Source organism: Littorina saxatilis, linkage group LG6 (assembly GCF_037325665.1).
Source record: "Littorina saxatilis isolate snail1 linkage group LG6, US_GU_Lsax_2.0, whole genome shotgun sequence".
Classification (NCBI taxonomy): domain Eukaryota; kingdom Metazoa; phylum Mollusca; class Gastropoda; order Littorinimorpha; family Littorinidae; genus Littorina; species Littorina saxatilis.
This window is the reverse complement of record NC_090250.1, coordinates 2979920-3007305: the sequence shown is the minus strand read 5'-3', so window position 1 is coordinate 3007305 and position 27386 is coordinate 2979920. Positions and strand designations below refer to the sequence as shown.

General features: G+C 44.5%; 1 protein-coding gene across 1 annotated transcript in view; it reads left to right on the top strand.

Annotated features, from left to right (window-relative positions):
• Window positions 1-27386, top strand: part of LOC138968331 (neuronal membrane glycoprotein M6-a-like) — a gene marked incomplete in the record, with an annotated part of 111290 nt that overhangs the window by 8711 nt on the left and 75193 nt on the right. Inside the window, 1 exon segment of the mRNA XM_070340888.1 lies at window positions 3050-3771. Coding sequence (XP_070196989.1) covers window positions 3453-3771 — 319 coding nt within the window.

The window sequence follows — 27386 nt, the reverse complement described above, 5'->3', positions numbered from 1 at the left end:
CGATAAATTATAGCGAGCACTTGGTTTTAACATTATGTGCAGGTTACAAGTTTCAGTAATCAATGTAACTGGAGGTGGGGAGGGGTTGGGGTTAAGCCCAGTGGATCAGTGAAGTGCATGGTGTTCTGGTTTCTCAAAGTTAGCTTTCTGCGTACTTGTATGTTTAATGATTACCCCCCGCGGGTTAGGGGGAGTCCCATATTGGTTGGGACGAGAAAGAATTTACCCGATGCTACCCAGCATGTCGTAAGAGGCGACTAACGGTTCTGTTTCTCCTTTTACCCTTGTTAAGTGTTTCTTGTATAAAATATAGTCAATGTTTGTGAAGATTTTAGTCAAGCAGTATGTAAGAAATGTTAAGTCCTTTGTACTGGAAACTTGCATTCTCCCAGTAAGGTCATATTGTACTACGTTGCAAGCCCCTGGAGCAATTTTTTGATTAGTGCTTTTGTGAACAAGAAACAATTAACAAGTGGCTCTATCCCATCTGCCCCCTTTCCCCGTCGCGATATAACCTTCGTGGTTGAAAACGACGTTAAACACCAAATAAAGAAAGAAAGAAAGAAAGAAAGTTTAATGATTAAGGAGCACTTAATTTTCACCATTGTATGCAGGTTAACTGATTTGGTAATCAGTAAAATCTTCACAGTTTTGTTTGGTTCCAACATAACAGTAGACTGTTATTTAATATCCAATAGAGAGCTATAATCATGTGAGGAGTAATCTGTCCATTATAACAACCTCGGAAAACCCTATTATATGCACTACATTTGGTATAATATATGTGCACATAGTAGCAAAACTCATCATTACTGTCCACTCGATAGAGTTTTGTGAGTGAGAGTGGATAAAAGATACAGCATAATTTTTGCCCTCGCTGTATACAGTGTGTAACTGAAGAAATCCTAGCTATTTGCACTTAGTTTGTTATGTACACAGTAGCAAAACTCACCATTACTGTCATCTCGATAGAGTTTTGTGAGTGAGAGTGGATAAAAGATACAGCATCATTTTTGCCCTCGCTGCATGCAGTGTGTAACTGAAGAAGGCCGCGGTAAGCTTTATTCTCGTGTTATTGATTTCAGCCGCCATCTTTCGAACGAGGGAGCTGTGTGCGTGTTCATTGAGGAACACCAGCTGATGCTAAGGGTGTGTGTACATCGCATTATGTTTACCTCAAATACGATTCACACAAATCTATCGGTTTGGTGGTGTTTCAATGATTTACTTCTTGCGCCTGCGCTTGTTACTATTTTTGTTATGCGTCTTTATGATTTCTCAAGAGGGGTAGTTCGTTAAAACCACACGCTGGTTTTTGTTTTGAAGTTTTTAGCTTGCCTCTGATTAAGTCGAGCTAATACCCAATCAAATACGATTCACACAAACCTGTCGGTTTGATGGTGTTTGTATGATTTACTTCTTGGGTCACGCTTGTTGCCATTTTTGTTACGTCAATGATTTCTCAAGAGTGGTAGTTCGTTAAAACTGCACGCTGGCGTTTGTTTTGAAGTTTTTAGCTTGCCTCTGATTAAGTCGAGCTAATACCCAATTAAATACGATTCACACAAATGTATATCTGTTTGGTGGTGTTTCTATATACTCCTTGAGCCTACGCCTGTTGCTATTTTTGTTTGTCAAATGATTTCTGAAGAAAGGTTGTTCGTTAAAACACACAGCTGTTGAAGCTGTTGCGTTGCCTCTGACTGGTTAACGTGGTATTGTTATAATTGATGCAACGTAAACATGAAACAGCTCGCTGAGGGAAACCAGAGATATATGCACACATCTATGGGGAAGCGCACTGATGTCGGTATGAAATAGAGTGAACGTAGTTATAATTGATGCAATGTAACCATGAAACAGCTCTCCGAGGGTAGCGCACTGATGTCAGGATGAACTAGAGTGGACGTACTGTTATGATTGATACAACGTAAACATGAAACATAAGGCGTCCGCCCCGTGATCGGGAGGTCGTGGGTTCGAACCCCGGCCGGGTCATACCTAAGACTTTAAAATTGGCAATCTAGTGGCTGCTCCGCCTGGCTTCTGGCATTATGGGGTTAGTGCTAGGACTGGTTGGTCCGGTGTCAGAATAATGTGACTGGGTGAGACATGAAGCCTGTGCTGCGACTTCTGTCTTGTGTGTGGCGCACGTTATATGTCAAAGCAGCACCGCCCTGATATGGCCCTTCGTGGTCGGCTGGGCATTAAGCAAACAAACAAACAAACAAACATGAAACAGCTCGCTGAGGGAAGCGCACTGATGTCGGTATGAAATAGAGTGAACGTGGTTATAATTGATGCAATGTAAACATGAAACAGCTCGCTGAGGGAAGCGCACTGATGGCGGTATGAAATAGAGTGAACGTGGTTATAATTGATGCAATATGTAAACATGAAACAGCTCGCTGAGGGAAGCGCACTGATGTCAGTCAGTATGAAATAGAGTGGACGTACTGTTATGATTGATACCATGCAAACATCAAAACTCCAACTGCGGATTCATGCGATCAGGAAAATCTTGTTAAGGAAAGTGTAGTTGGTATTTTCAAGGTGAAGCAGCTAACGAGGCAGTGTGTCGATTGTGATTATTCTCCGTGTGTAAACATTCTTTGTCTGGGCGATCTATAGAAGGGTTCAAGTGGGTGTTATTTGCCTTTATGCGAATGGCGAGATTTCTTGTTTTTGGCGAAAGATTTTCAAGTACAGTTGTTCAATTTGGGTCGATTTTTTTGTGCTCATTCAATTATTTATGTGGATTTCAGTATCCCTGTTCAAGTCACGCGTTCGGTGGGCTTTGTTGGTGAATTCATTGAATTTGTATGTGTGATTGAAGGATTTCTGTAAATGTCACTTTCAACGGTGAAAGGACACGGTTTGTTGTTTTAGATAGGTAACGGACTTTCGAGCATTCTTGGCGAATGTTGGTCAATTTTTCTTTTCACTGATTAAAGGATTAAGCGGATTTCATTTATCACTTTCAAGTGACGAGGTCAATTGTTTTTGGTAAAAGACTTCGGATATGGCAGTGTTACGGTTTCTTTTGCAGGGACTGTTTATTGAAGTGAGGTCATCAGATATGCAGCTGTTGCTATGTGTTCAATGACGTAAACACATTCTGTGACGAAACGAAAAACACTGTTTCAACCGACTAAGGAAAGTTGAAACCGGATTACTGGTTCCCGCCTTTTGTGTGAAACTGGAATACCGAAAAAAAACCCACCAATACGGAGCTTGGAATTCCGATGCAAAGCAGTGCAGAACTTGGACTATCTTTTTAATCAAGCATCAATGTACTGAGAAAAAGAAACAAACTGAAGGTCGATGTTTCGTAAGCTTTGCCCAGAGTCCTAGCGGGTTAGTAGAAAGTTTGGTGCTGGAAGCCACATTTCCTTGAAAGCAGCAAAAAGAGAGCGTGTGTGTGGTAGTAAAGCGAGTGGAGTTACAGCACAATGAATCCACACGAAAACCCAATGTCCATGGATGACCAACTTGCGGACCTCAAACACGCGGATTCCAACAACTCCATCCCTCCCCCTCCCCCTCCCATCCCCCCAGTAGCCACCGTGGAGTCTGACGAGCTTGTGACCCCGGATGATGATGGAGATCACATGATGAAGCCGATGGTCGAGGATCCCTACCCCCCGGGGGTGGTGGATCCTTTGCCCCCCGGTCACCTGCATCACGGGGTAGAGACCGTGCCCCCGCAGGACTATGACGTCAGCCACGAGCAAGAGAAGACAACCACCGTGACGGTGGAGGAGAAGGAAGGTAACTCTTGCATGCTGTGGTTTGTTGATTGGTTGGGCATGCGGTTTTTCATTTGAAACTCCCTGTTTCTTCTTCTTCTTGATCGTCTCCGGTTTTTTTTCTCTTCTTCTTCTGTCTGTCTGTCTGTCTGTCTGTCTGTCTGTCTGTCTGTCTGTCTGTCTGTCTGTCTGTCTGTCTCTCTCTCTTTCTCTCTCTCCCTCATTCCCTCAAGGTCAAGGGCTGATTGTAAAGGCTGCAATTGCTTGCATCATTGCCCTTGTTAATAAAACATTATCTTCTTCTTCTCCTCTCTGTCTGTCTGTCTGTCTTTCTGTCTGCCTCACTCTCAGCTGTTATTTTAAACTGAAAAGTGGGATGGCAGTAATTTGTTTGAAGTTGAATTATTTATGGACGGGTTGCGTGCGAGTGTATCGTTACTCAGCCGTGTGCTAACAGGAAAACACGGAAACCGTCGAAATATTCCCAGTTCCAATTGAAAGTGAAGACCCACAAACACAATGACAATGTAACATGCGAGCTCTGTGAAACGCGAGGTAATTTTGTTAATGTAACGTTTTTCGACGACATTTTATTTGAGGGGGTAAGAGGGGGGGGAGGGCTTGCTTTTGTGATCATGCCCCACGAAATGGGCAATGGGGGAAATAGGATCGATGCAAAGCTGATTTGAAAGTCAGTAATAACAATTCAGTGATGCGATGTCTGTGTGCTGTCGTGGTGTTGGGTAATGAACTATTGTGTTCTATTTGCCCTGATCAGTTGTCATGATCAGTTGTCATGATCAGTTGTCATGATCAGTTGTCATGATCAGTTGCCCTGATCAGTTGTCATGATCAGTTGTCATGATCAGTTGCCCTGATCAGTTGCCCTGATCAGTTGCCCTGATCAGTTGTCATGATCAGTTGTCATGATCAGTTGTCATGATCAGTTGCCCTGATCAGTTGCCCTGATCAGTTGTCATGATCAGTTGTCATGATCAGTTGTCATGATCAGTTGCCCTGATTAGTTGCCCTGATCAGTTGTCATGATCAGTTGTCATGATCAGTTGCCCTGATCAGTTGTCATGATCAGTTGTCATGATCAGTTGTCATGATCAGTTGTCATGATCAGTTGTCATGATCAGTTGTCAAGATCAGTTGTCAAGATCAGTTGTCATGATCAGTTGTCATGATCAGTTGTCATGATCAGTTGCCCTGATCAGTTGCCATGATCAGTTGCCATGATCAGTTGTCATGATCAGTTGTCATGATGGATGGATATCTTGGCCGCTCTATCTTGCGTTTCATGGCTTATTGTTTCGATCCTTCTTGGGGCGTGTTCGCTTGACACAGCGTTAAAACTAGACCTTGTTCGGATGCACTGGATCGGCCAAATAAACGCGGAGACAGATGAGAGCTGTATTTAACCAACGGATCTTACACTTAAGCACGCATGTAATTTTTGTCAGTCACAAAAAAAGAGAGAGAGAGAGAGAGAGAGAGAGAGACAGACAGACAGACAGACAGACAGACAGACAGAGAGACAGACAGAGAAAGAGAAAGAGAAAGAGAGGGGAGGGGAGGGGACGGACAGACGGACACTCTCTCTTTCTCTAACGCACACGCACACACACACACACACACACACACACGCACGCACGCACGCATTCACGCATTCACGCACGCACGCACACACACACATACACACACACACACACACACACACACACACACACACACACACACACACACACGATGGTTACCCCCCTACCCCGACACACACATACATACACAAAACACCACACAGATATATCAACGACCACTAACTGAAAAAGCTTTCGCACATGTAAGCTTAAATATGTAAAATACCATGACACTAAATAATTGAATAATTTAGGGACGAACCCTAACACGCTTAAATGTCTTATCTGCGCTTGGAAATTAACTGACTTAGTGACGAACCTGCACAAGCTTCTGTCTTATCTGCGTGTGTAGATCAAAAGACTGCCCCGAGTATGAAAACACCTGCTGGTGTCGTAGATAATTATAGTCATGAAGGAACCAGCGGCCGTTGTAGTGCTAGAAGATGCATGGGCGTGAACTTTGGTGACTTTATCATGTTTGTGAACTGTGGGCCGCATCTGTTGGAGTTCACGCAGTGTGTGTGAGGGTAGGGGGGGGGGGGTACTGGTAGTGGTGTGTGTGCGTGGGGGAGTGTTTTTTTTTGGGGGGGGGGGTTACTGGTAGTGGTGTGTGTGTGTATGTGTGTGTGGGGGGGGTGTACTGGTAGTGGTGTGTGTGTGTATGTGTGTGTGTGTGTGGGGGGTGTACTGGTAGTGGTGCGTGCATGTAAGTGTGTGTGTGTGTTTGTGAGTGTGTGTGTGTGTGTGTGTGTGATAGTGTGTGTGTGCGTGTGTGTGTGTGTGTGTTAGAGAAAGTGAGTGTCCGTCTGTCCGTCCCCTCCCTCTGTGTTTGTGCGTGCGTATGCGCGTGTGCGTGTGCGTGAGTGTTTGCCATGTCTATTGGCATATGTCTGTGTGTCTGTCTGTCTATATGCCACTGTTCTAGTAACAATATGGCTAAGAGCATTGGTAAATTGGTTGCAACAAAACTTACAGTTACATATTAACCCAAATGTGCCCAGTTCTTTAATTTCAATTCTGTGTCAGTGCGACTGAGTGCTGACGTTGGGTCTGAATTGAACGGGGCTGAATGATTGATGTCAAAGAATTTTACTGGATGGGGGGGGGGGGGGGGGGGGAAATAATAAATGTGATGGAATTTTACTGGATGGCGTATTGTTTCTGTCGCATTCTTCACACGTCAACATCCAACACGTGTCATCGACCATTCAATTTCCAGCTCGATGTGTGCATGTGTACACATCTGGTGGATTGTTTTTGTTTCCTGGTAGGGGGGCATGAAATGAGTGTGATTTTCAAGTGTAGTTAAAGGTACTTGTTTCCCTTGTGAACGATCATGTAAACGATCATGTAAACCACCACAGACATCTCCAGGCTTTTACATAAGATACAAGCAATCCACGTTTACACACACACGATTATTAGTGTGCAGAATGGGGATTTTTGACTGGGTTAGATTTTGCAGTAGTTTTGTTGTTGTTGTTGTTGTTGTTGTTGTTGTTGTTGTTCGTTTTGTGTTGTCGAAGATGACCGCAGACTCAAGGTACCATTGGCTGACTGATCTGATCACTGAGTTATATATAGACTATGTGTATACAACTCAGTTGGTCTTATGGGTCCGGAGGTGGCTGATGAGACCCCCCCCCGAGCAGGAAAACCCCTCCCACATGTCGGACTGTAGGACACACATGAGAAGGTTCAACTGCTGAGGTACTGGCGGCTCTGGCTTTGCGAAGTGTACGGAAATGTCAGTGACAAATTCGATTAATACGAAATGTCCGTTTTACCCAGATAACAGCCTGGCTGTTGGGTTTTGGTGTGTGTGTAGGTGGAATGATACGCTCATTCCGTGTGTAAGCCTGCACGCATCTATTGTCACTTACAGGATTGTCAATTCGGGAAGAAAGTTACCTTTAACTATTGTGTTGGATTGTCAATTCGGGAAGAAAGTTACCTTTAACTATTGTGTTGGATTGTGCGCGTTACCAGGATGTTTCTTACACAAATATATCCCACGTCCACATCCCACTGGCCTGAGGAGTAATCTCAGTCTGGAGGTTAGAGTTTTGTTGTATTGTGCAATGCTCTCGTATCTGCAGTAGGCTGTAAGATGAAGGCTTAAAGCAAAGCTTGGGCTATTGTCGTCGTCGTTGTTGTTGTTGTTGTTGTTGTTGTTGTTGTCTCTTCTTGGTATTGTCGTCGTTCTTGCCGTCACTGTTGTTGATGTTGACGTTGTTGTTATGTCACACAAGAACAGCCATCGGCTTGGAGAATGCCATCAACATGTGTTTTCTTCTATTTCAATCATCATTTGTCAGTAATAAATAATATCTTCACTTGGATATCCATAGCTTAGCTTGCAACTCTCCTGTGACAACAGACGAAAATCAACATATTACTAGTAACTAACTTTTGTTACTCGCTTTGTCCATAGCTGCTAGCAACGATTCCAGAAATAACCGTAAAATGCAAAATCGACAGCTACTTTCATTCACTTGAAGACAGCCCCCCCCCCCCCCCCGCTCCTCCCTTCTTTTCCCCTACAATTTGCAAATTCAGTCTGCAGTGTCCTCGGAATCACGCTGTTAGTTCAAGCCTGAAGGGAAGAAGTACAACATCTGTGATGCCAAAGACGGTTCTCCCTTGTCAGGCCTACACTTTCCCTGCCTCATGGTTGCCAAACGAGTTCTCCGGAAGCTCTTTTATTGACAAGTCCTCACAGTCCGGGTAAGATGCGCGCTTCTTGAAAATCCATATTTGTACCATCTCCACGAAGTTACGATACAACACAGCTTCAAAATGTTTGAACTTCAATCAAATTAGGTCGTTCCCTTCGTACGTTTTAAGTATGGTCTAACTTCAGACTTAGAAGCCTGAAGGGGAGTGAAGCCTTCAATAAAATTAGGTCGTTCCCATCGTACGTTTTTAGTATGGTCGAACTTCAGATTTAGAAGCCTGAAGGGGAGTGAAGCCTTCAATAAAATTAGGTCGTTCCCTCCGTATGTTTTTACAATGGTCTAATATCAGACTTAGAAACCTTCAGCCTGATATAATTGGTTGAAGACGACTTCACGAAGTCTACTTCACGAAGCTCTCTGCATGAAGATTTGGCACTGAAATTTCGGTAGAAAGGCTGCCCGAAGTCTTCGCGAGTTCAACTTTGGGCTCAATTAAGGACATTATTGACGAAGGTCACTTGAAAACCGGCCCCGAAGGAGCTGACAAAGCGTTCAGTAATGGCAGGGGAAAAAACAGTCATGCACGTAAAGCCCCAACCTTGCAAAACAAAAACACGAGTGTACCGTGCGAGTTTCAGTCCATGAACAAAGAAGACAAGTCGCGTAAGGCGAAAATACAATATTTAGTCAAGTAGCTGTCGAACTCACAGAATGAAACTGAACGCAATGCAACGCAGCAAGACCGTATACTCGTGGTCCATCGCTCACGGCATAGGCAGTGAAATTGACAAGAAGAGCGGGGTAGTGGTTACGCTACGCTGCATAGCACGCTTTTCTGTACCTCTCTTCGTTTTAACTTTCTGAGCGTGTTTTTAATCCAAACATATCATATCTATATGTTTTTGGAATCAGGAACCGACAAGGAATAAGATGAAAGTGTTTTTAAAACGATTTCGAAAAAAAAATTTTGATAATAATTTTTATATATTTAATTTTCAGAGCTTGTTTTTAATCCGAATATAACATGTTTATATGTTTTTTGAATCAGCAAATGATGGAGAATAAGATAAACGTAAATTTGGATCGTTTTATAAATTTTTATTTTTTTTTACAATTTTCAGATTTTTAATGACCAAAGTCATTAATTAATTTTTAAGCCACCAAGCTGAAATGCAATACCGAACCCCGGGCTTCGTCGAAGATTACTTGACCAAAATTTCAACCAATTTGGTTGAAAAATGAGGGCGTGACAGTGCCGCCTCAACTTTCACGAAAAGCCGGATATGACGTCATCAAAGACATTTATCAAAAAAATGAAAAAAAACGTTCGGGGATTTCATACCCAGGAACTCTCATGTCAAATTTCATAAAGATCGGTCCAGTAGTTTAGTCTGAATCGCTCTACACACACACACACACGCACACACACACACACATACACCACGACCCTCGTTTCGATTCCCCCTCGATGTTAAAATATTTAGTCAAAACTTGACTAAATATAAAAAAGAAGCGTTCAGTCCCAGGCACAGAGATAACAGACTATGTCTCTGTGGTCCTGGCTACAGCAACAGTTCTAGTTGCATCCAGTAAACGACAGACAGAAGCAAACTCTTCTCCTTGTCTCGCAGTGTAGTATGGGCTACCAGCTCTGCCCTGGCCAAGACAATTTAGTACGGTTGCTAGAAGCGCTGACCAACAAGTGTTCAGATATTTTTCTAATTGTCGTTTCTAGATAGTAAAATATGTGCTGAAAACGGTCAGCTATCGCACCATCAAGAAATCGGTTCCCTAGTACCCCTATAAAGCTCTGGAACCACCCCGGGTGGCAATATCGGGTCGCAACAGAGAGTGTTCCCCATAGCCGGAAAGAGCCTCAACCGTGAAAGATAGAAAGAAAGGTATTGAACAAAAAAGACGCACAACACCAATGTGAACCATTTGTGTTATCATACTTATATTAAAATATTGATGACCATGGAATAAATGGGTTATTTTTAGATTTCTGACAAAAAATCGCGAAAAACATGACAAATTGTTTTTTTATAGCCTAAACTATGAAAGATTTAAAGACAAGTATTGAACACAAAAGATAGCAATCGATAATGGCAACAACATTTGCTCTCATTGTTGTAAACAATTGTTGATTGTTTTTTAATACTTTTTCGTTTTTGTGGATTTCACAAAGCATACCAATTAAACGGCAGTCCAGGTAACTCGTCCGACTTTTTGCGGCTAAGAGCCTCAACATTTGAAGATAGAAAGACTATCATTGAACAAAAACTATGGTAAACACTAATGTTAATAACTTTTGATCTCACACTGATATTGAAATATTGATGACCATGCAATTAATGGGCTATTTTCAGATTTGTGGGTACAAAATCGCCCAAAACATGACAAATTGTCTTTTTTCTAGCCTAAACTATGAAAGATTTAAAGACAACTATTGAATATAAAAGATTGCACGAGATAATAGCAACAACATTTGCACTCATTGTTGTACAAAATTGTTGATTGTTCTTGAATATTTTCCGTTTTTGTGGATTTCACAAAGCGTACCGATTAATCGGCAACCCGTGTCAATCATCCGAATTATTTCATGCTGCGCCAAAACGATTGAAAATGGATGGAATATTAGTGTTTGAAGACAAAAGGCGCACATTGTCATGTTAAGCATATCTTGTTACACCGTATACACATCAAAATCGTGATAGCTCTTGGTTTGAATGTTACAATGTTTGATTTTGTGCAAGTTACACACATTGATACTGACAAAATGTAATGATATTCCAGGACAATATATCCAGCGCGCTCTTTGGGTCCCCAAAACACTGTACATGGTGAGTCCCATTGTGGTGCCAAAGTAGAAAATAATTATATTCACTTTAGCGATAGTCCGCAGTAGACGACATCAAATGACACAGACTGTAATGATAACTCAAAACTCGTCATCGCTTTCAGCAAACGCGTCAAAGTCAACCTCCTCATCTTCTTCCTCGTCTTCCTCGTCATCCTCTTCTTCACAACCACCATCTGCCAGAAGATCGATCAGCGACACAGGTAGGATGGGCTTGAGGCACCACACGGGTTCCAGGACACCGTCTGCATTTTTCGTCCATCCCTGCCCCTGGTCGTAGGGTTTGGGCCTCTCCAGAATGCCTTCATGAGCACGCTTGTACAGGGCAACGCGGTGGTTTACTCGCTGAATGTGCGGCATCAGAGCAGATTGGCAGGGAGGCATGCGGGCTAGATCGACCTTACACTTGGACGTGAGTTTCTCGTTGTCTCCCACCATCTTGCGGAGTAGCTTTCCACGAACGACATCAACTGATTTCTCACGACTGTAATTGTACATCAGGCACGTAAACTCTTCCAACTGCTTCACCACCCGAAGTTTGACATCCCAGTCGTCACCAAGCTGCCTGAATGCCGTGTGAAACTTGGGATTTTTCTCCAGTTTCTTAAGGGCCCCACCTTCACCTTTCCTTTGAATGCACTGGTGCAGTCCTCTCCGCTGTACACATAGAACCCAAGAAGAGTGGCACAGTAGTCATGCCCCAGGGACTCTGCAAGCTCAGAGAGGTTGATCAGTTGCCGATGTTTTCCTGATCCCGTATCCAGGTATACAGTCAACTTGATGGCTTCAGCGTGGTAGAGAAGAATGACAAAGATGTCCGTGTCCGGGGTTCTGACCACAGCGTTCTTGTATCCCAGCGCTGCGGCATGATGGAGGTACAGCACCACCCATCATGACTTTGTCCAAGTCCAATGGTTCGTCTAGTTGCTGTGACTTGACGAGAAGTAGAAACGCGATGTCGCTTTGCACCTGGTACTGGAGGGCCTTTCCTTGTGGGGATGTGAGCGTGACCTTCTTGCTGCAAGCCTCCATTGTCTTAAGTTTCTGCCTCTTTATAGTGTCAAAGAAGCTTCCTGGCTCTCCACTTTGAAGGCGGGTGATGAAGTCAGTTTTGGCGACCATGCCTTTGGCTTCCGCCTGACGCAAGTCCTGTTCTATGTGTACAGCGGACAGGGGCACCAGACGCCAAGGAGTAGAGCCTGTCTTTGTCTGAGATGGAAAACGGGTTCGTGAAGTTCTTGACAGCAGTGATGACTCTCTGAACAGCCTCCTTGCTTTTCTTGATTTCGGTCTTCTCCAGTTCGCGATGTCTCCCCACCTTTGGACAGTCTGGATCGTCGAGGAGGTTCACCATCTCCAAGGTCTTTTCATAGACTGGGATGTCAAACTTCGGGTGGTGAAGCAGTTGGAAGAGTTTACGTGCCTGATGTACAATTACAGTCGTGAGAAATCAGTTGATGTCGTTCGTGGAAAGCTACTCCGCAAGATGGTGGGAGACAACGAGAAACTCACGTCCAAGTGTAAGGTCGATCTAGCCCGCATGCCTCCCTGCCAATCTGCTCTGATGCCGCACATTCAGCGAGTAAACCACCGCGTTGCCCTGTACAAGCGTGCTCATGAAGGCATTCTGGAGAGGCCCAAACCCTACGACCAGGGGCAGGGATGGACGAAAAATGCAGACGGTGTCCTGGAACCCGTGTGGTGCCTCAAGCCCATCCTACCTGTGTCGCTGATCGATCTTCTGGCAGATGGTGGTTGTGAAGAAGAGGATGACGAGGAAGAAGTGTCTGTGTCTGTGTCATTTGATGTCGTCTACTGCGGACTATCGCTAAAGTGAATATAATTATTTTCTACTTTGGCACCACAATGGGACTCACCATGTACAGTGTTTTGGGGACCCAAAGAGCGCGCTGGATATATTGTCCTGGAATATCATTACATTTTGTCAGTATCAATGTGTGTAACTTGCACAAAATCAAACATTGTAACATTCAAACCAAGAGCTATCACGATTTTGATGTGTATACGGTGTAACAAGATATGCTTAACATGACAATGTGCGCCTTTTGTCTTCAAACACTAATATTCCATCCATTTTCAATCGTTTTGGCGCAGCATGAAATAATTCGGATGATTGACACGGGTTGCCGATTAATCGGTACGCTTTGTGAAATCCACAAAAACGGAAAATATTCAAGAACAATCAACAATTTTGTACAACAATGAGTGCACATGTTGTTCCTATTATCCCGTTCAATCTTTTATATTCAATACTTGTCTTTAAATCTTTCATAGTTTAGGCTAGAAAAAAGACAATTTGTCATGTTTTGGGCGATTTTGTACCCACAAATCTGAAAATAGCCCATTAATTGCATGGTCATCAATATTTCAATATCAGTGTGAGATCAAAAGTTATTAACATTAGTGTTTACCATAGTTTTTGTTCAATGATAGTCTTTCTATCTTCAAATGTTGAGGCTCTTAGCCGCAAAAATTCGGACGAGTTACCTGGACTGCCGTTTAATTGGTATGCTTTGTGAAATCCACAAAAACGAAAAAGTATTAAAAAACAATCAACAATTTTGTACCACAATGAGAGCAAATGTTGTTGCCATTATCCATTGCGATCTTTTGTGTTCAATACTTGTCTTTAAATCTTTCATAGTTTAGGCTATAAAAGAACAATTTGTCATGTTTTTCGCGATTTTTTTGTCAGAAATCTAAAAATAACCCATTTATTCCATGGTCATCAATATTTTAATATAAGTATGATAACACAAATGGTTCACATTGGTGTTGTGCGTCTTTTTTGTTCAATACCTTTCTTTCTATCTTTCACGGTTGAGGCTCTTTCCGGCTATGGGGAACACTCTTTGTTGCGACCCGATATTGCCACCCGGGGTGGTTCCAGAGCCTTAAAGGGGTACTAGGGAACCGATTTCTTGATGGTGCGATAGCTGACCGTTTTCAGCACATATTTTACTATCTAGAAACGACAATTAGAAAAATATCTGAACACTTGTTGGTCAGCGCTTCTAGCCACTAAACTAATTACCCAGCGGGTTACAGAGGGAAGAAGCGTTCAGTCCTAGGCACAGATATAGATTATATCTCTGTGGTCCTAGGCTACAGCAACAGTTCAGTGTTGCAGCCAGCAAACGACAGACAGAAGCAAGGTCTTCCCCGTGTCTCGCAGTACAGTACTAGTGTAGTATGGGCTACCAGCTCTGACCAAAGAGTACAAAGAGTGTATCCCTCTTTGCTCTGACCAAGGCAATAGATACCCAGCGGGTTACAGAGGGAAGAAGAAGAAGAAGAAGCGTTCAATTCTAGCCTACACAAACAGTTCACCGTTTCAGCCAGTAAACGACAGACAAAAAGCAAAGACTTCTTCGTGTCTCTCAGTCTAGTAAGGACTACCCAAGCTTTGCCCTAGCCAAGGCAATTACCCAGCGGGTTACAGAGCGACGCGGCACCAGCCATGTTCGATCTGCCATCGCTCGGATGACAAGGATTCCGCTCTGACACCAGTTGCCCAGAATGCCAGAGAATGTGTGAGGGGCGGGGGGGGGGGGGTGAGGGTGGGGGGTAATGGGCGTGGGGTCCCTTGGCATTCTTGTTTTGGGAGGGGGAGTAAATCAGGGGTAGCGGGGTGTGGGGATGGGTGTGGAGGTAGGGGGGGGGGGGTTCGGTCTCAGTCTAATTTCCGAAGAGCGAGAGGAGGTGAAGGGGTGGTGGGGTGGGGTGGGGATGCGCAAGAGGGACAGGTGGAGGGAGAAGGTAGAGAGTTACAAAAAAGAGGTATGAAGTTCGGGCTGTCCGTGGGTCTCTTCCGGCATTTTTTTTTTTTTGAAGAAGCAGATTGGGGTAGAGGTAGTGGGACATGAGGGGAGAGGGAAGGGCTTTCGGTCTATTGGCCTTCTTATTCTAGAAGAGAGAGAAGAGTTTGGTGGGATGGAGTCGGGGGGGGGGGGGATGTGTATGGAACGGCGATCTCTTCGCATAATTTTGTTTTGGAAAAAAAGGAGTGGGTGAAGCCGGGGGTAGGGCAGAAGATGGCGGTAGACGAGGTAGTTGGGAATGAGTAAGAGCCGGGGGTGGGGGGGGGGGGGAGGGGAGGGGGGTGGTCTCGCATTCCCATTTCGGAAGAGAAAGTGAAGGAGGAGGAGAATCCATTGCCCTTGTTTCACCCCCCTCCACACACACACACACACACACACACACTGCTTTGGCTACGCGGGTTAGAGAGGAGTGTTTTTACGTTGTCCCCTTGAGATCAAGATTTACCAGCTGTTTGAATATTGGGGATTACGGTGGCTGCAATGATGCGGTTTGTTGCTAACCGGATTTTGCACAAATAGGGTTTCTTCTCTGTTTTAGTATCCCCTGCATGCGTGGTGTAATAAGCCTATTTACAAGAAAATATTGGGGCGGCACATTTTGTTTTTCATTTTAGATCGATAAAATATTGACAAAAGCGTTGTCTTCCCGTGTATCGCAGTATTGTGTGTGTTTTTAATGTTTATTTTAGCCAAGCTGCGCACTACAAATTGTACTCGAAAAAAAGATGAAGTCCCTTTTACAAACGCGTAAAACTAGCACCGAGGCTCCGAGGGGCCTTCTGTACATTAACATTCTCACAAGCATTTTTTTCTCTTTGAACGCTGTGTCACAAACTCGGGTAAGCGTGCGGAATAAAAAGTGTTTTTATTCTCTTCTACGGACAATTTTAACTTAAATGTCGTATTATGCCTGTGCCATTGCACACAATCTAAAGAAGAAACATAAAACATTATTTTATTCATGATGTCATCAGAAGAACTAATCGATCACGGGAGAGCCACTGAAAATAGGTAGGCCTGTCACAGCCTGGTCCGATGGCTCAGTCATCGCCGCGTGAAAAAAAAGGACCGCCAGACCAATAAGTCACCCGCTGCTCAGTCGGAATTATCCTCAAGCGGCTGTGCCAGAGAGCTCTGGCCGACGCTTGAAGACTGAATCCTTTGAACTGAACTGAGCTGTCTGTCTCCTGTCTGTCGCTGCTGGGGACTATTCTTCAGAGCTAAGAGACCTTTAGAAGAGGTTCTTACGCGATCGTTTCGTGTAGAGCTGCACCTCAGTATCTCTAGAACTGAACTGAACCGTCTGTCAACTGTCTGTCGCTGCTGGGGACTATTCCGGCAAGCTGAGAGATCTTTGGAAGAGGTTCTAACGCTTTCGTGTGGTGTAGAGCTGCACCTCAGAATCTTTAGAACTGAACTGAACTGAACGCAAAAGCACAAGACTAAATGCTCACGGAAAAGATCCGGCTAACCATGTCAGAGTTATAGAAACACGAAAATACGCAGCATGTCTCCCCTAAAAGCGGCTTCATGGCTGCCTGAATGGCGGCGCAAGACTGCCATACACGTAAAACCACACTCTTGCAAAAACACGAGAGAACTTGGGAGTTTTAGCCCATGTGGGAAGAAGAAGAAAAAGAAGAACTGTCTGTCGCTGTGGACTATGCCTACCGTCCAGCTAGCAGACCTATCCTTGGCACAAAGGGTCAAAAATCCCCAAAATAAGGCCTTAAAAAAATAAACCCTTATTTTCAAAATAAGGCCTACAGACCAGCAAAGGTAAGGAACTCTAAGAGCTGCAGCATAGCCATAGAGCTAGGCACTTGTACTTGTCGGATTCTTTGCGACACGACAGGCAGATTTTGTGAAAACCTCACCAACATAATATTGACATTCAATGGCCTGTCTACTGTGTGTGAGCAAAGTGGGAATAATTCTTTGCCCATTACTTTCGCGGATTGACATTGGTGTCATTTACTAAGTTAATCTATCAACAACGACAAAGTGGCTCTTGTGAACAAATGAAAGATGTTCTTGAAGGCACAGTGCAGCTCACAGCCTTCGTTTTGCGTTTTTGTTGCAGCTGAGTGCATTTACAGTTCAAAAATCCTCCTATGGTAGTAAAACAAACCCAAAACTACCCAACGACGACATCTGTGAAGCTCGACAGTTTCTTGTTCACGCGAGTGCATAAATTAACCTAGTTATTACGTGGTGTTTGGTCGGAGTTCGATTCAACTGAGTGATTCCGGCCTCCATTTTGTTTTACGCAAACTCATGATGACGTCTGACATACTTTGCTAGTGACGTGTCTTTTTGTGCATGATGTGTTGATCTACCTGATCTAAATTTAGATCCAAAAATAGGTCAAGACCAGCCGGGTCCGAGTACGAAATTAATTCGTAAAAAAATCGCACTACTTGACTCTTTGGGTGCAAGTCAATGAAACTTGGTAATTCTTCTAACGGATAGCTGCCTGAGGTATGACTAGAAGCTTAGGGGCTCCGTGCACCTGGATTTGACAAGTTCAGTACCTTTAAGCCTGTCCTTAACTGGGTCAGGTCGAGTACGCGAAGTCTACTTCGCGAAGCTGGCCGCACGGATCATTAGCACTGAGTTTTCGGTAAAAAGACTTCGCGAAGCTGGCCGCACGGATCATTAGCACTGAGTTTTCGGTAAAAAGACTTCGCGAAGCTGGCCGCACGGATCATTAGCACTGAGTTTTCGGTAAAAAGACTTCGCGAAGTCAACTTCGGGCTGAAATTAAGGACCGGCTTTATTCCGTGTAAAAACCTGGACTGATCTACGCTGGTTTACACGATCTTCTACATGGGAAGGGAGGTATCTTGAGGAGCCTGTAATGCCGCCTTGTCGTAAATCCACACACATTCCTGCCTATCAGTTTTCTCACGGCATTCGGTTGGCTTTTTCAGACAGGGGAATCGAAGATGCAGATTCTTAATCAATGGCATCATGTCTAAATAATGGTATCAAGTCTGCGCTGAAACGACAGACACATAAGGACTGGGTGGCCGAGTGGTAACGCACTTGCGCTCGGAAGCGAGAGGTTGCGAGTTCGACCCTGGGTCAGGGTGTTAGCAATTTTCTCCCCCCTTTCCTAACCTAGGTGGTGGGTTCAAGTGCTAGTCTTTCGGATGAGACGAAAAACCGAGGTCCCTTCGTGTACACTACATTGGGGTGTGCACGTTAAAGATCCCACGATTGACAAAAGGGTCTTTCCTGGCAAAAGTGTATAGGCATAGATAAAAATGTCCACCAAAATACCCGTGTGACTTGGAATAATAGGCCGTGAAAAGTAGGATATGCGCCGAAATGGTTGCGACCTGCTGGCCGATGTGAATGCGTGATGTATTATGTAAAAAAAATTCCATCTCACACGGCATAAATAAATCCCTGCGCCTTGAATCCGTATGTTGAAATATGTGCGCGACAACAAGCTGCGTAAAATAAATAAGACTGGCTTTGCGTATGGGATGCGGTGGGGTTAGGGATAAGGGTTTCCTAAGCCCTACTAAATATCTAGTCGCTGTAGTTAGGCTTAAGAGACCGCTTCCAGACCTCTGAATGTGTCCTTAATTGAGCCCGAAGTTGACTTCGCGAAGTTTTGTTTTACCGAAAATTCAGTGTCAAAGCTTTAACACAACCCACCACAAGCCAATTTCATGTGCCTGTGACTGGCAGGAACCATGATCAGCCGTCCTTGTCTAAGAAATCCAATACGTATTATCTGTCCTTTTGGATGATGATGGTGTCAGCAACTGACTCGCTGGTGGTGACAGACACGCCCGTAATCAATGCATCTCTATTTTGAGGATTCTCACATTTATGGACAACAACAAAAAATAATCCGAAAGCTCATAATAAGTCTTGAGAAAATCAGATCATTTACTGAAACAAAATCCTTCTATTTCCTATTAGAAGTATCGTGTTACTTGTCAGACTACAAGAATGTGAAATAGACTGGTGTCATTGGAAGTGTTGAAAGGGTTGCAACAGGAAATAATTTGTTTGTCCTTTTCTATGAGTAGGAGTTTTGCTTGCTTGACTTTCTTAATCTCAGAAGAAGAGTTACCTCCTTGTTGAGCTCTCCTGTGTAGAAGAGTTACCTCCTTGTTGAGCTCTCCTGTGTAGAAGAGTTACCTCCTTGTTGAGCTCTCCTGTGTAGAAGAGTTACCTCCTTGTTGAGCTCTCCTGTGTAGAAGAGTTACCTCCTTGTTGAGCTCTCCTGTGTAGAAGAGTTACCTCCTTGTTGAGCTCTCCTGTGTAGAAGAGTTACCTCCTTGTTGAGCTCTCCTGTGTAGAAGAGTTACCTCCTTGTTAAGCTCTCCTGTGTAGAAGAGTTGCCTTCCTTGTTGAGCTCTTGTGTACAAAAGAAAAAACACATCAGGAACAAAAACAAAAACCCAACAAACAAAACAAACGCACAACAACAAAACCAAAACCAAAACAAAACAAAGAGCAAACCAAAACAAAACACAACCTGAAAAGCAAGGCCATCTTCTCACTGAGTTATCTTCCTTGACCTAAAAATAGAAACCTTTTCATCACTCCTTTTAATCTGTGGATTTTGTGTTTTCACTGAACTGAATTTCACATGAGAAAGCCGCAGGTTGTATCAGATCAGATGTATATTGTGTTTCTGGTTCCATCAGTGTCAAAATAATTCTAAGGGTGTTGGTTGGGTGGATGGATGGGTGGATGGTTGGGTGGATGGTTGGGTGGATGGATGGGTGGATGGTTGGGTGGATGGTTGGGTGGATAGATGGGTGGATGGTTGGGTGGATGGATGGGGTGGGGTGGGAGGGGGAGTATATCAGATGTAATTGTGGCTGGTTCCATCAAAAGCGAAATAATTCTCGGTGGTCGGGTTGGGGTGTGTGTGGGGGGTGTTGGGGGGTAGGGGGGGACTTTATCCGATGTATGTCTTTCTGGTTCCATCAATAGTGGATTAATACTGGGGGGCCAGACTTGAGGTGGGGGGAGGGGGGCGGTGGTCGGAGTGGACGGGTGGGGGAATGTGTTTATTTCTCAGAAGACCGCAGGAGATTGGATGTATGAATTATTGATACACTTTTGCCCCATCGCTCAAAACAGTCTCCCCTCGAGGCCCACAAATGAATTAGATATTTGGTCATGTTATTGTCAGTGGCTTTTCTTAAAATAAACCAGTTTATCATTGTGCAGTCAAGGACTACAAACAAGAAGGAGAGAGAGAGAGAGAGAGAGAGAGAGAGAGAGAGAGAGAGGGAGAGGGAGAGAGAGAGAGGGAGAGAGAGAGAGAGAGGGAGAGAGAGAGAGGGAGAGAGGGGGAGAGAGAGAGAGAGAGAGAGAGAGAGAGAGAGGGAGAGGGAGAGACAGACAGACAGACAGACAGACAGACAGCCAGCCAGCCAGACAGCCAGACAGCCAGACAGAGACACAGATCGATACACAGACATCAGACAGACAGAGAAGGAGGGGAGGAGAACACAGAAAAGGTTAATGATTATCCAGCTGTGGACGATAAATATTTAGTGGATAAACATCTGTCTCTCCCTCCCACCCTCTCTCCCTCTCTCTCTGTCTCTCTCTCTCTCTGTCTCTCTGTCTCTGTCTGTCTGTCTGTCTGTCTGTCTGTCTGTCTCTCTATGTGTCTCTCTCTGTCTCTCCGTCCCTGTATATCTCTCTGTCTCTCTCTCTCTCTCCGTCCCTTCTCTCTCTCTCTCGCTCTCTCTCTCTCTCTCACTCCCTCCTCTCTCTCTCTCTCCCTCCCCCCCTCTCTCTCCCTCACTCCCTCCCCCCTCTCTCTCTCTCTCCCTCCCTCCCTCACTCTCCCTCTTCATTTTCTCATTTGTTCATTACCAGCAGTGCAGAAAAGTCAAGCCACTTCCTCAGCTTATAAAGCCGAAAGGGTGGGTGGCCATCGGTGGCAGCATGGCATTTCTGCAGGGCAAGAAAAGGAAGCTCTATTATGCAGCATTTCGTGCAGCCCTCGGCCCAACCTCCAGGGTGCCATTCATCGTCATTCTGCTCTGTTTCAAATCACAACTTCTGCATGGCGCGAACGGAATGGCAGCTGGAGAAGAAGACTCAAGACTCAAATGGTTTACTGGTTAGGCAATCTGCCCATGACCAGGGGGAAGAGGGGGGGATGTGCGTGGCTTCACCATACACAAAACTCATCCAAATCGAACGGCAATGCACGTCCTCGTACACGTAGGCCTACACCCGAGAGAATAAAGACGATGTGTCTGAAGTGGTAAAGAAAGCGGCGATTTAGTTCTTGTTCGCTGTTTGGTTTGACTTGTTTGGGAGACCTTGACTTTGCAATCTCGCGGAATTGATCCGAAAGCTTGTTGTTTTTGTTTTTGTCGTGGAGGCAGGTCGGAGTTAAAACTCGCTATACATACGCTAGTAATGGATTTCCTAAGGCAGAAAAACAACGATATTTAGAATCATTAGAAACCCGGTCACAGTTTGTTCGACTTTGTTTGATTTCTTCGTGGTATGTTGAGTTTTAGCAATCGGATGCTTCACCACTGCCTCTTCTTGTTTTTCTCATTCTTCTCCTGTAGTCTATCTCTCTTTTGGGTTTTGCCGCTGGCTAAAGTCATAAATTATGTTTGTATTTAAAACAAAATACTCAGCAACGGATGTTCCACTCTATACATCAAGCAGCCAGGGTCAAGATTCTGTGTATGTGTCCAAATAAACAGATTATACTCCAAAAACCAGTTTTCCGCTTTTGAATACATTTTTATAACAAGTTTTGAACGCGTTGTGGTATGGTATAAGTAGTTCTACAGGCAACAATATCACACATAATAAACACTAGTGTTTAAATGAACACTAGTGTTTACCATTTGAACACCACTGTTGATTATGTTTGTTACTTTTGTCAGTAGAACCTTGTTCTATGTCACAATGTGTTCAAAACTTGTAACAGAAATGTGTTCAAAAGTGGAACACATCGGTTAAGAGTGCACATCTCTTCTGGCATGTAGCAGACTTGATGAGCCTGAGATGGTTTACAAAATGGTTTATACTGGAAGGCAAGTTTCTTTCAACTATGGGTGAAGGTTACTGAGAGATCACACTACATGTCATCTCACAGCATAAAGGTAACAATGCGAGTTCCTTAAAGACAGGGTACGGTGCGCTAAGGAATGATAATGATGGTCTACAAGTCACGAAGGACAATGAAGATGAGATGGAAAATGCGTGTGAACGACTTAGGGAAGTTTGTCCTGGATCAGGGGCGTCAGTGGTTAAAGCCAAAGAACTCTTACATGATTCAAATTTCGTATTTTCAACTTGAAACTTTACTTTACATAAAACGCAGTCGTGTACAAGATGCGATTATTAGGCATTAGTTTAACTTTTTGTGTGAAGAATGCACGGCTGAAAAATGATCCTTCTGTAAGAAAAAGAGAGAGAGAGAGAGAGAGACAGACAGACAGACAGACAGACAGACAGACAGAGACAGAGAAAGACACAGAGAGACAGAGAGAGAGACAGAGAAAGACAGAGAGAGAGAGAGACAGAGAGAGAGAGAGAGAACTTTGAACTTTGAACTTTATTTATTTATCGAGGGTAACAGAATAAGCAAAGTATACATGCTTTTTTTCGTCCGGCCCTCGCCCATTGAGGGTAACTCGATTAATAACAAGAAGAAATAGAAGTTAAGTTAATTACAAGAGAGAGAGAGAGAGAGAGAGAGAGAGAGAGAGAGAGAGAGAGAGAGAGAGAGAGAGAGAGAGAGAGAAAGAGAGAAAGAGAGAAAGAGAGAGAGAGAGAGAGAGAGATTCGGCCTCGCAAGGTTGTCAACACTTTGTCATTATTGTACGCACAACATAAAATCTATAATTCATCAGAACAAGAAAAGACAAGAGGCGAAGCCTTCAAGGCTCCCGTAAGAAATCAACAAACAGTAACATAACACAAACTCACTCACTCCGTAACACACACAGAATAGTCAGGTTATAAATACAAGCCACTTTACCTATGCAGCATGGTGACCCTACAATATGCGAAACATGTCGACTGCAGCAGCCTGGTTCTTAAAATAATTCTGACGGTCAACACAGCCAGAAATGCCAACAAAGACAAGAAAGCTGTTGCAAGGTAAGCTTACCAAACGTTACATAGCGAATCATATGATAGTGCGTAAACAGCAAACAGTAGATCTACAATCAAAGAGAGGATCGAGTCTGGAATGAAACGCGATACAGATCTAGCATTCAAAAACTGTCTTTCACGTTCAAGGAAGTTGTTGCAAAGTACTTAAGACTTACTAAATTGTACAGACAAAACCATGACAGTGCATGTTTTGAATCTGAGGAAAAAATCGTGATCATTTTGACTTTGAGAACAGATTCATTCTGTTTCCTTATATCTGCATGTTCAAGTAAATGGTGGACAGTTTTTTTCGGGCAGAGTAAACTTAACTTGAGACTCTACTGCAAGTCTTGAAATTCACATAAATCGAACCACGAGCAAAGACATCCAAACATTACAGGCACTTTAGATCAACTCATTTCACTAGAGGTGACTGCCTAGCACTGTGTTTGACATCCGTGTCTGCTGAAATAAAAAGAAATTAAAACAAAACGGATTAACAGTAGGTGACACATTATGAGAGTGGGAGACACTAGATCTGTCTCTGAACTTACCGGGATACGGCTGCAAGATCGACACTGACTGCCGCGCTTTCGACAGCTCTTCCTCGCGTGGACATTGGAAACACGCTGTGCAGATCAAATTGTAGGAAATCTCCCTTTGGTATCTTCTTTATTTACTTTTCTGGAGCTTAGAAACCGAACAACATGAAATCGTCTTCCCCGGCGAATCGGCGAGGTGAGAACTGGACCACAATCCTTCGCGCGACCCCTGACCTGATCTTGACACCTGACCTGCCGTCTGCATGCCAAACACGACACAAACCAGTCAACTGCTTGTACCCCTTCAAAACCCCCCACCACCCGTTTTCTTTGGATACACGCTTTAACTACACACATGCCGACACAATGTTGATCATTGCTTCAATAATTTGAAGATGGTGCTTGAAAATTAACCACGTGAAATGAGTATTTCGGTGTTTAGCCAAAAATGTTAAAGTTTCTACCACAGACATACACACATACATACATACGCACGCACGCACGCACGCACAGACAGACAGACTTTACCATCGCATAGGCTACACTTACGTGAGCCAAAAAACAGAACACGAATAAAATGCTTAGTATCCTTTTTACATTTAGTCAAGTTTTGACTAAATGTTTTAACGTAGAGGGGGGAATCGAGACGAGGGTCGTGGTGTATGTGCGTGCGTGTGTGTGTGTGTGTGTGTGTGTGTGTGTGTGTGTGTGTCTGTCTGTGTGTGTGTGTAGAGCGATTCAGACTAAACTACTGGACTGATCTTTATGAAATTTGACATGAGAGTTCCTGGGTATGAAATCCCCAGACGTTTTTTTCATTTTTTTGATAAATGTCTTTTATGACGTCATATCCGGCTTTTCGTGAAAGTTGAGGCGGCACTGTCACGCCCTCATTTTTCAACCAAATTGGTTGAAATTTTGGTCAAGTAATCTTCGACAAAGCCCGGACTTCGGTATTGCATTTCAGCTTGGTGGCTTAAAAATTAATTAATGACTTTGGTCATTAAAAATCGGAAAATTGTAAAAAAAAATAAAAATTTATAAAACGATCCAAATTTACGTTCATCTTATTCTCCATCATTTTCTGATTACAAAAACATATAAATATGTTATATTTGGATTAAAAACAAGCTCTGAAAATTAAATATATAAAGATTATTATCAAAATTAAATTGTCGAAATCAATTTAAAAACACTTTCATCTTATTCCTTGTCGGTTCCTGATTCCAAAAACATATAGATATGATATGTTTGGATTAAAAACACCCTCAGAAAGTTAAAACAAAGAGAGGTACAGAAAAGCGTGCTATCCTTCTTAGCGCAACTACTACCCCGCTCTTCTTGTCAATTTCACTGCCTTTGCCATGAGCGGTGGACTGACGATGCTACGAGTATACGGTCTTGCTGAAAAATGGCATTGCGTTTAGTTTCATTCTGTGAGTTCGACAGCTACTTGACTAAATGTTGTATTTTCGCCTTACGCGACTTGTTTTCTGTTATATTATGCACACGTCCTTCCGTGCTGTGCAATGACATCTCGAACGGAATGTCTGAACGCAACCACTGGACAAAGCAACATTTGTGATTCAATCAATGGATGAGCGTGATATGAATAAACATTGGGTGATTTTCTTCCGAACGACATGATGTTGTCAGATTTGACGTGTTGCGTTAAGTTGGGGATGAGAGGGTAGGGAGGGGCCAGGCCAGAGACTCTGTCTTTATCGGTGTGTAATTTGACGTGTCGCGTTAAGTTGGGGATGGGAGGGTAGGGGAGGGGCGAGGCCAGAGACTCTGTCTTTATCGGTGTGTAATTTGACGTGTCGCGTTAAGTTGGGGATGAGAGGGTAGGGGAGGGGCGAGGCCAGAGACTCTGTCTTTATCGGTGTGTAATTTGACGTGTTGCGTTAAGTTGGGGATGAGAGGGTAGGGGAGGGGCGAGGCCAGAGACTCTGTCTTTATCGGTGTGTAATTTGACGTGTTGCGTTAAGTTGGGGATGAGAGGGTAGGAGAGGGGCGAGGCCAGAGACTCTGTCTTTATCGGTGTGTAATTTGACGTGTCGCGTTAAGTTGGGGATGAGAGGGTAGGGGCTGGGCGAGGCCAGAGACTCTGTCTTTATCGGTGTGTAATTTGACGTGTCGCGTTAAGTTGGGGATGGGAGGGTAGGGGCGGGGCGAGGCCAGAGACTCTGTCTTTATCGGTGTGTAATTTGACGTGTCGCGTTAAGTTGGGGATGAGAGGGTAGGGGAGGGGCAAGGCCAGAGACTCTGTCTTTATCGGTGTGTAATTTGACGTGTCGCGTTAAGTTGGGGATGAGAGGGTAGAGAGGGGCGAGGCCAGAGACTCTGTCTTTATCGGTGTGTAATTTGACGTGTTGCGTTAAGTTGGGGATGAGAGGGTAGGGAGGGGCGAGGCCAGAGACTCTGTCTTTATCGGTGTGTAATTTGACGTGTTGCGTTAAGTTGGGGATGAGAGGGTAGGAGAGGGGCGAGGCCAGAGACTCTGTCTTTATCGGTGTGTAATTTGACGTGTCGCGTTAAGTTGGGGATGAGAGGGTAGGAGAGGGGCGAGGCCAGAGACTCTGTCTTTATCGGTGTGTAATTTGACGTGTCGCGTTAAGTTGGGGATGGGAGGGTAGGGGCGGGGCGAGGCCAGAGACTCTGTCTTTATCGGTGTGTAATTTGACGTGTCGCGTTAAGTTGGGGATGAGAGGGTAGGGGAGGGACGAGGCCAGAGACTCTGTCTTTATCGGTGTGTAATTTGACGTGTCGCGTTAAGTTGGGGATGGGAGGGTAGGGGAGGGGCGAGGCCAGAGACTCTGTCTTTATCGGTGTGTAATTTGACGTGTTGCGTTAAGTTGGGGATGAGAGGGTAGGAGAGGGGCGAGGCCAGAGACTCTGTCTTTATCGGTGTGTAATTTGACGTGTTGCGTTAAGTTGGGGATGAGAGGGTAGGGAGGGGCGAGGCCAGAGACTCTGTCTTTATCGGTGTGTCATTTGACGTGTTGCGTTAAGTTGGGGATGAGAGGGTAGGGGCGGTGCGAGGCCAGAGACTCTGTCTTTATCGGTGTGTAATTTGACGTGTTGCGTTAAGTTGGGGATGAGAGGGTAGGGGCGGTGCGAGGCCAGAGACTCTGTCTTTATCGGTGTGTAATTTGACGTGTTGCGTTAAGTTGGGGATGAGAGGGTGGGAGAGGGGCGAGGCCAGAGACTCTGTCTTTATCGGTGTGTAATTTGACGTGTTGCGTTAAGTTGGGGATGGGAGAGTAGGGGAGGGGCGAGGCCAGAGACTCTGTCTTTATCGGTGTGTAATTTGACGTGTTGCGTTAAGTTGGGGATGGGAGAGTAGGGGAGGGGCGAGGCCAGAGACTCTGTCTTTATCGGTGTGTAATTTGACGTGTTGCGTTAAGTTGGGGATGGGAGGGTAGGGAGGGGCGAGGCCAGAGACTCTGTCTTTATCGGTGTGTAATTTGACGTGTTGCGTTAAGTTGGGGATTAGAGGGTAGGGGAGGGGCAAGGCCAGAGACTCTGTCTTTATCGGTGTGTAATTTGACGTGTTGCGTTAAGTTGGGGATGAGAGGGTAGGAGAGGGGCGAGGCCAGAGACTCTGTCTTTATCGGTGTGTAATTTGACGTGTTGCGTTAAGTTGGGGATGAGAGGGTAGGGGCGGTGCGAGGCCAGAGACTCTGTCTTTATCGGTGTGTAATTTGACGTGTTGCGTTAAGTTGGGGATGATAGGGTAGGGAGGGGCGAGGCCAGAGACTCTGTCTTTATCGGTGTGTAATTTGACGTGTCGCGTTAAGTTGGGGATGAGAGGGTGGGGGACGGGCGAGGCCAGAGACTCTGTCTTTATCGGTGTGTAATTTGACGTGTTGCGTTAAGTTGGGGATGGGAGGGTAGGAGAGGGGCGAGGCCAGAGACTCTGTCTTTATCGGTGTGTAATTTGACGTGTCGCGT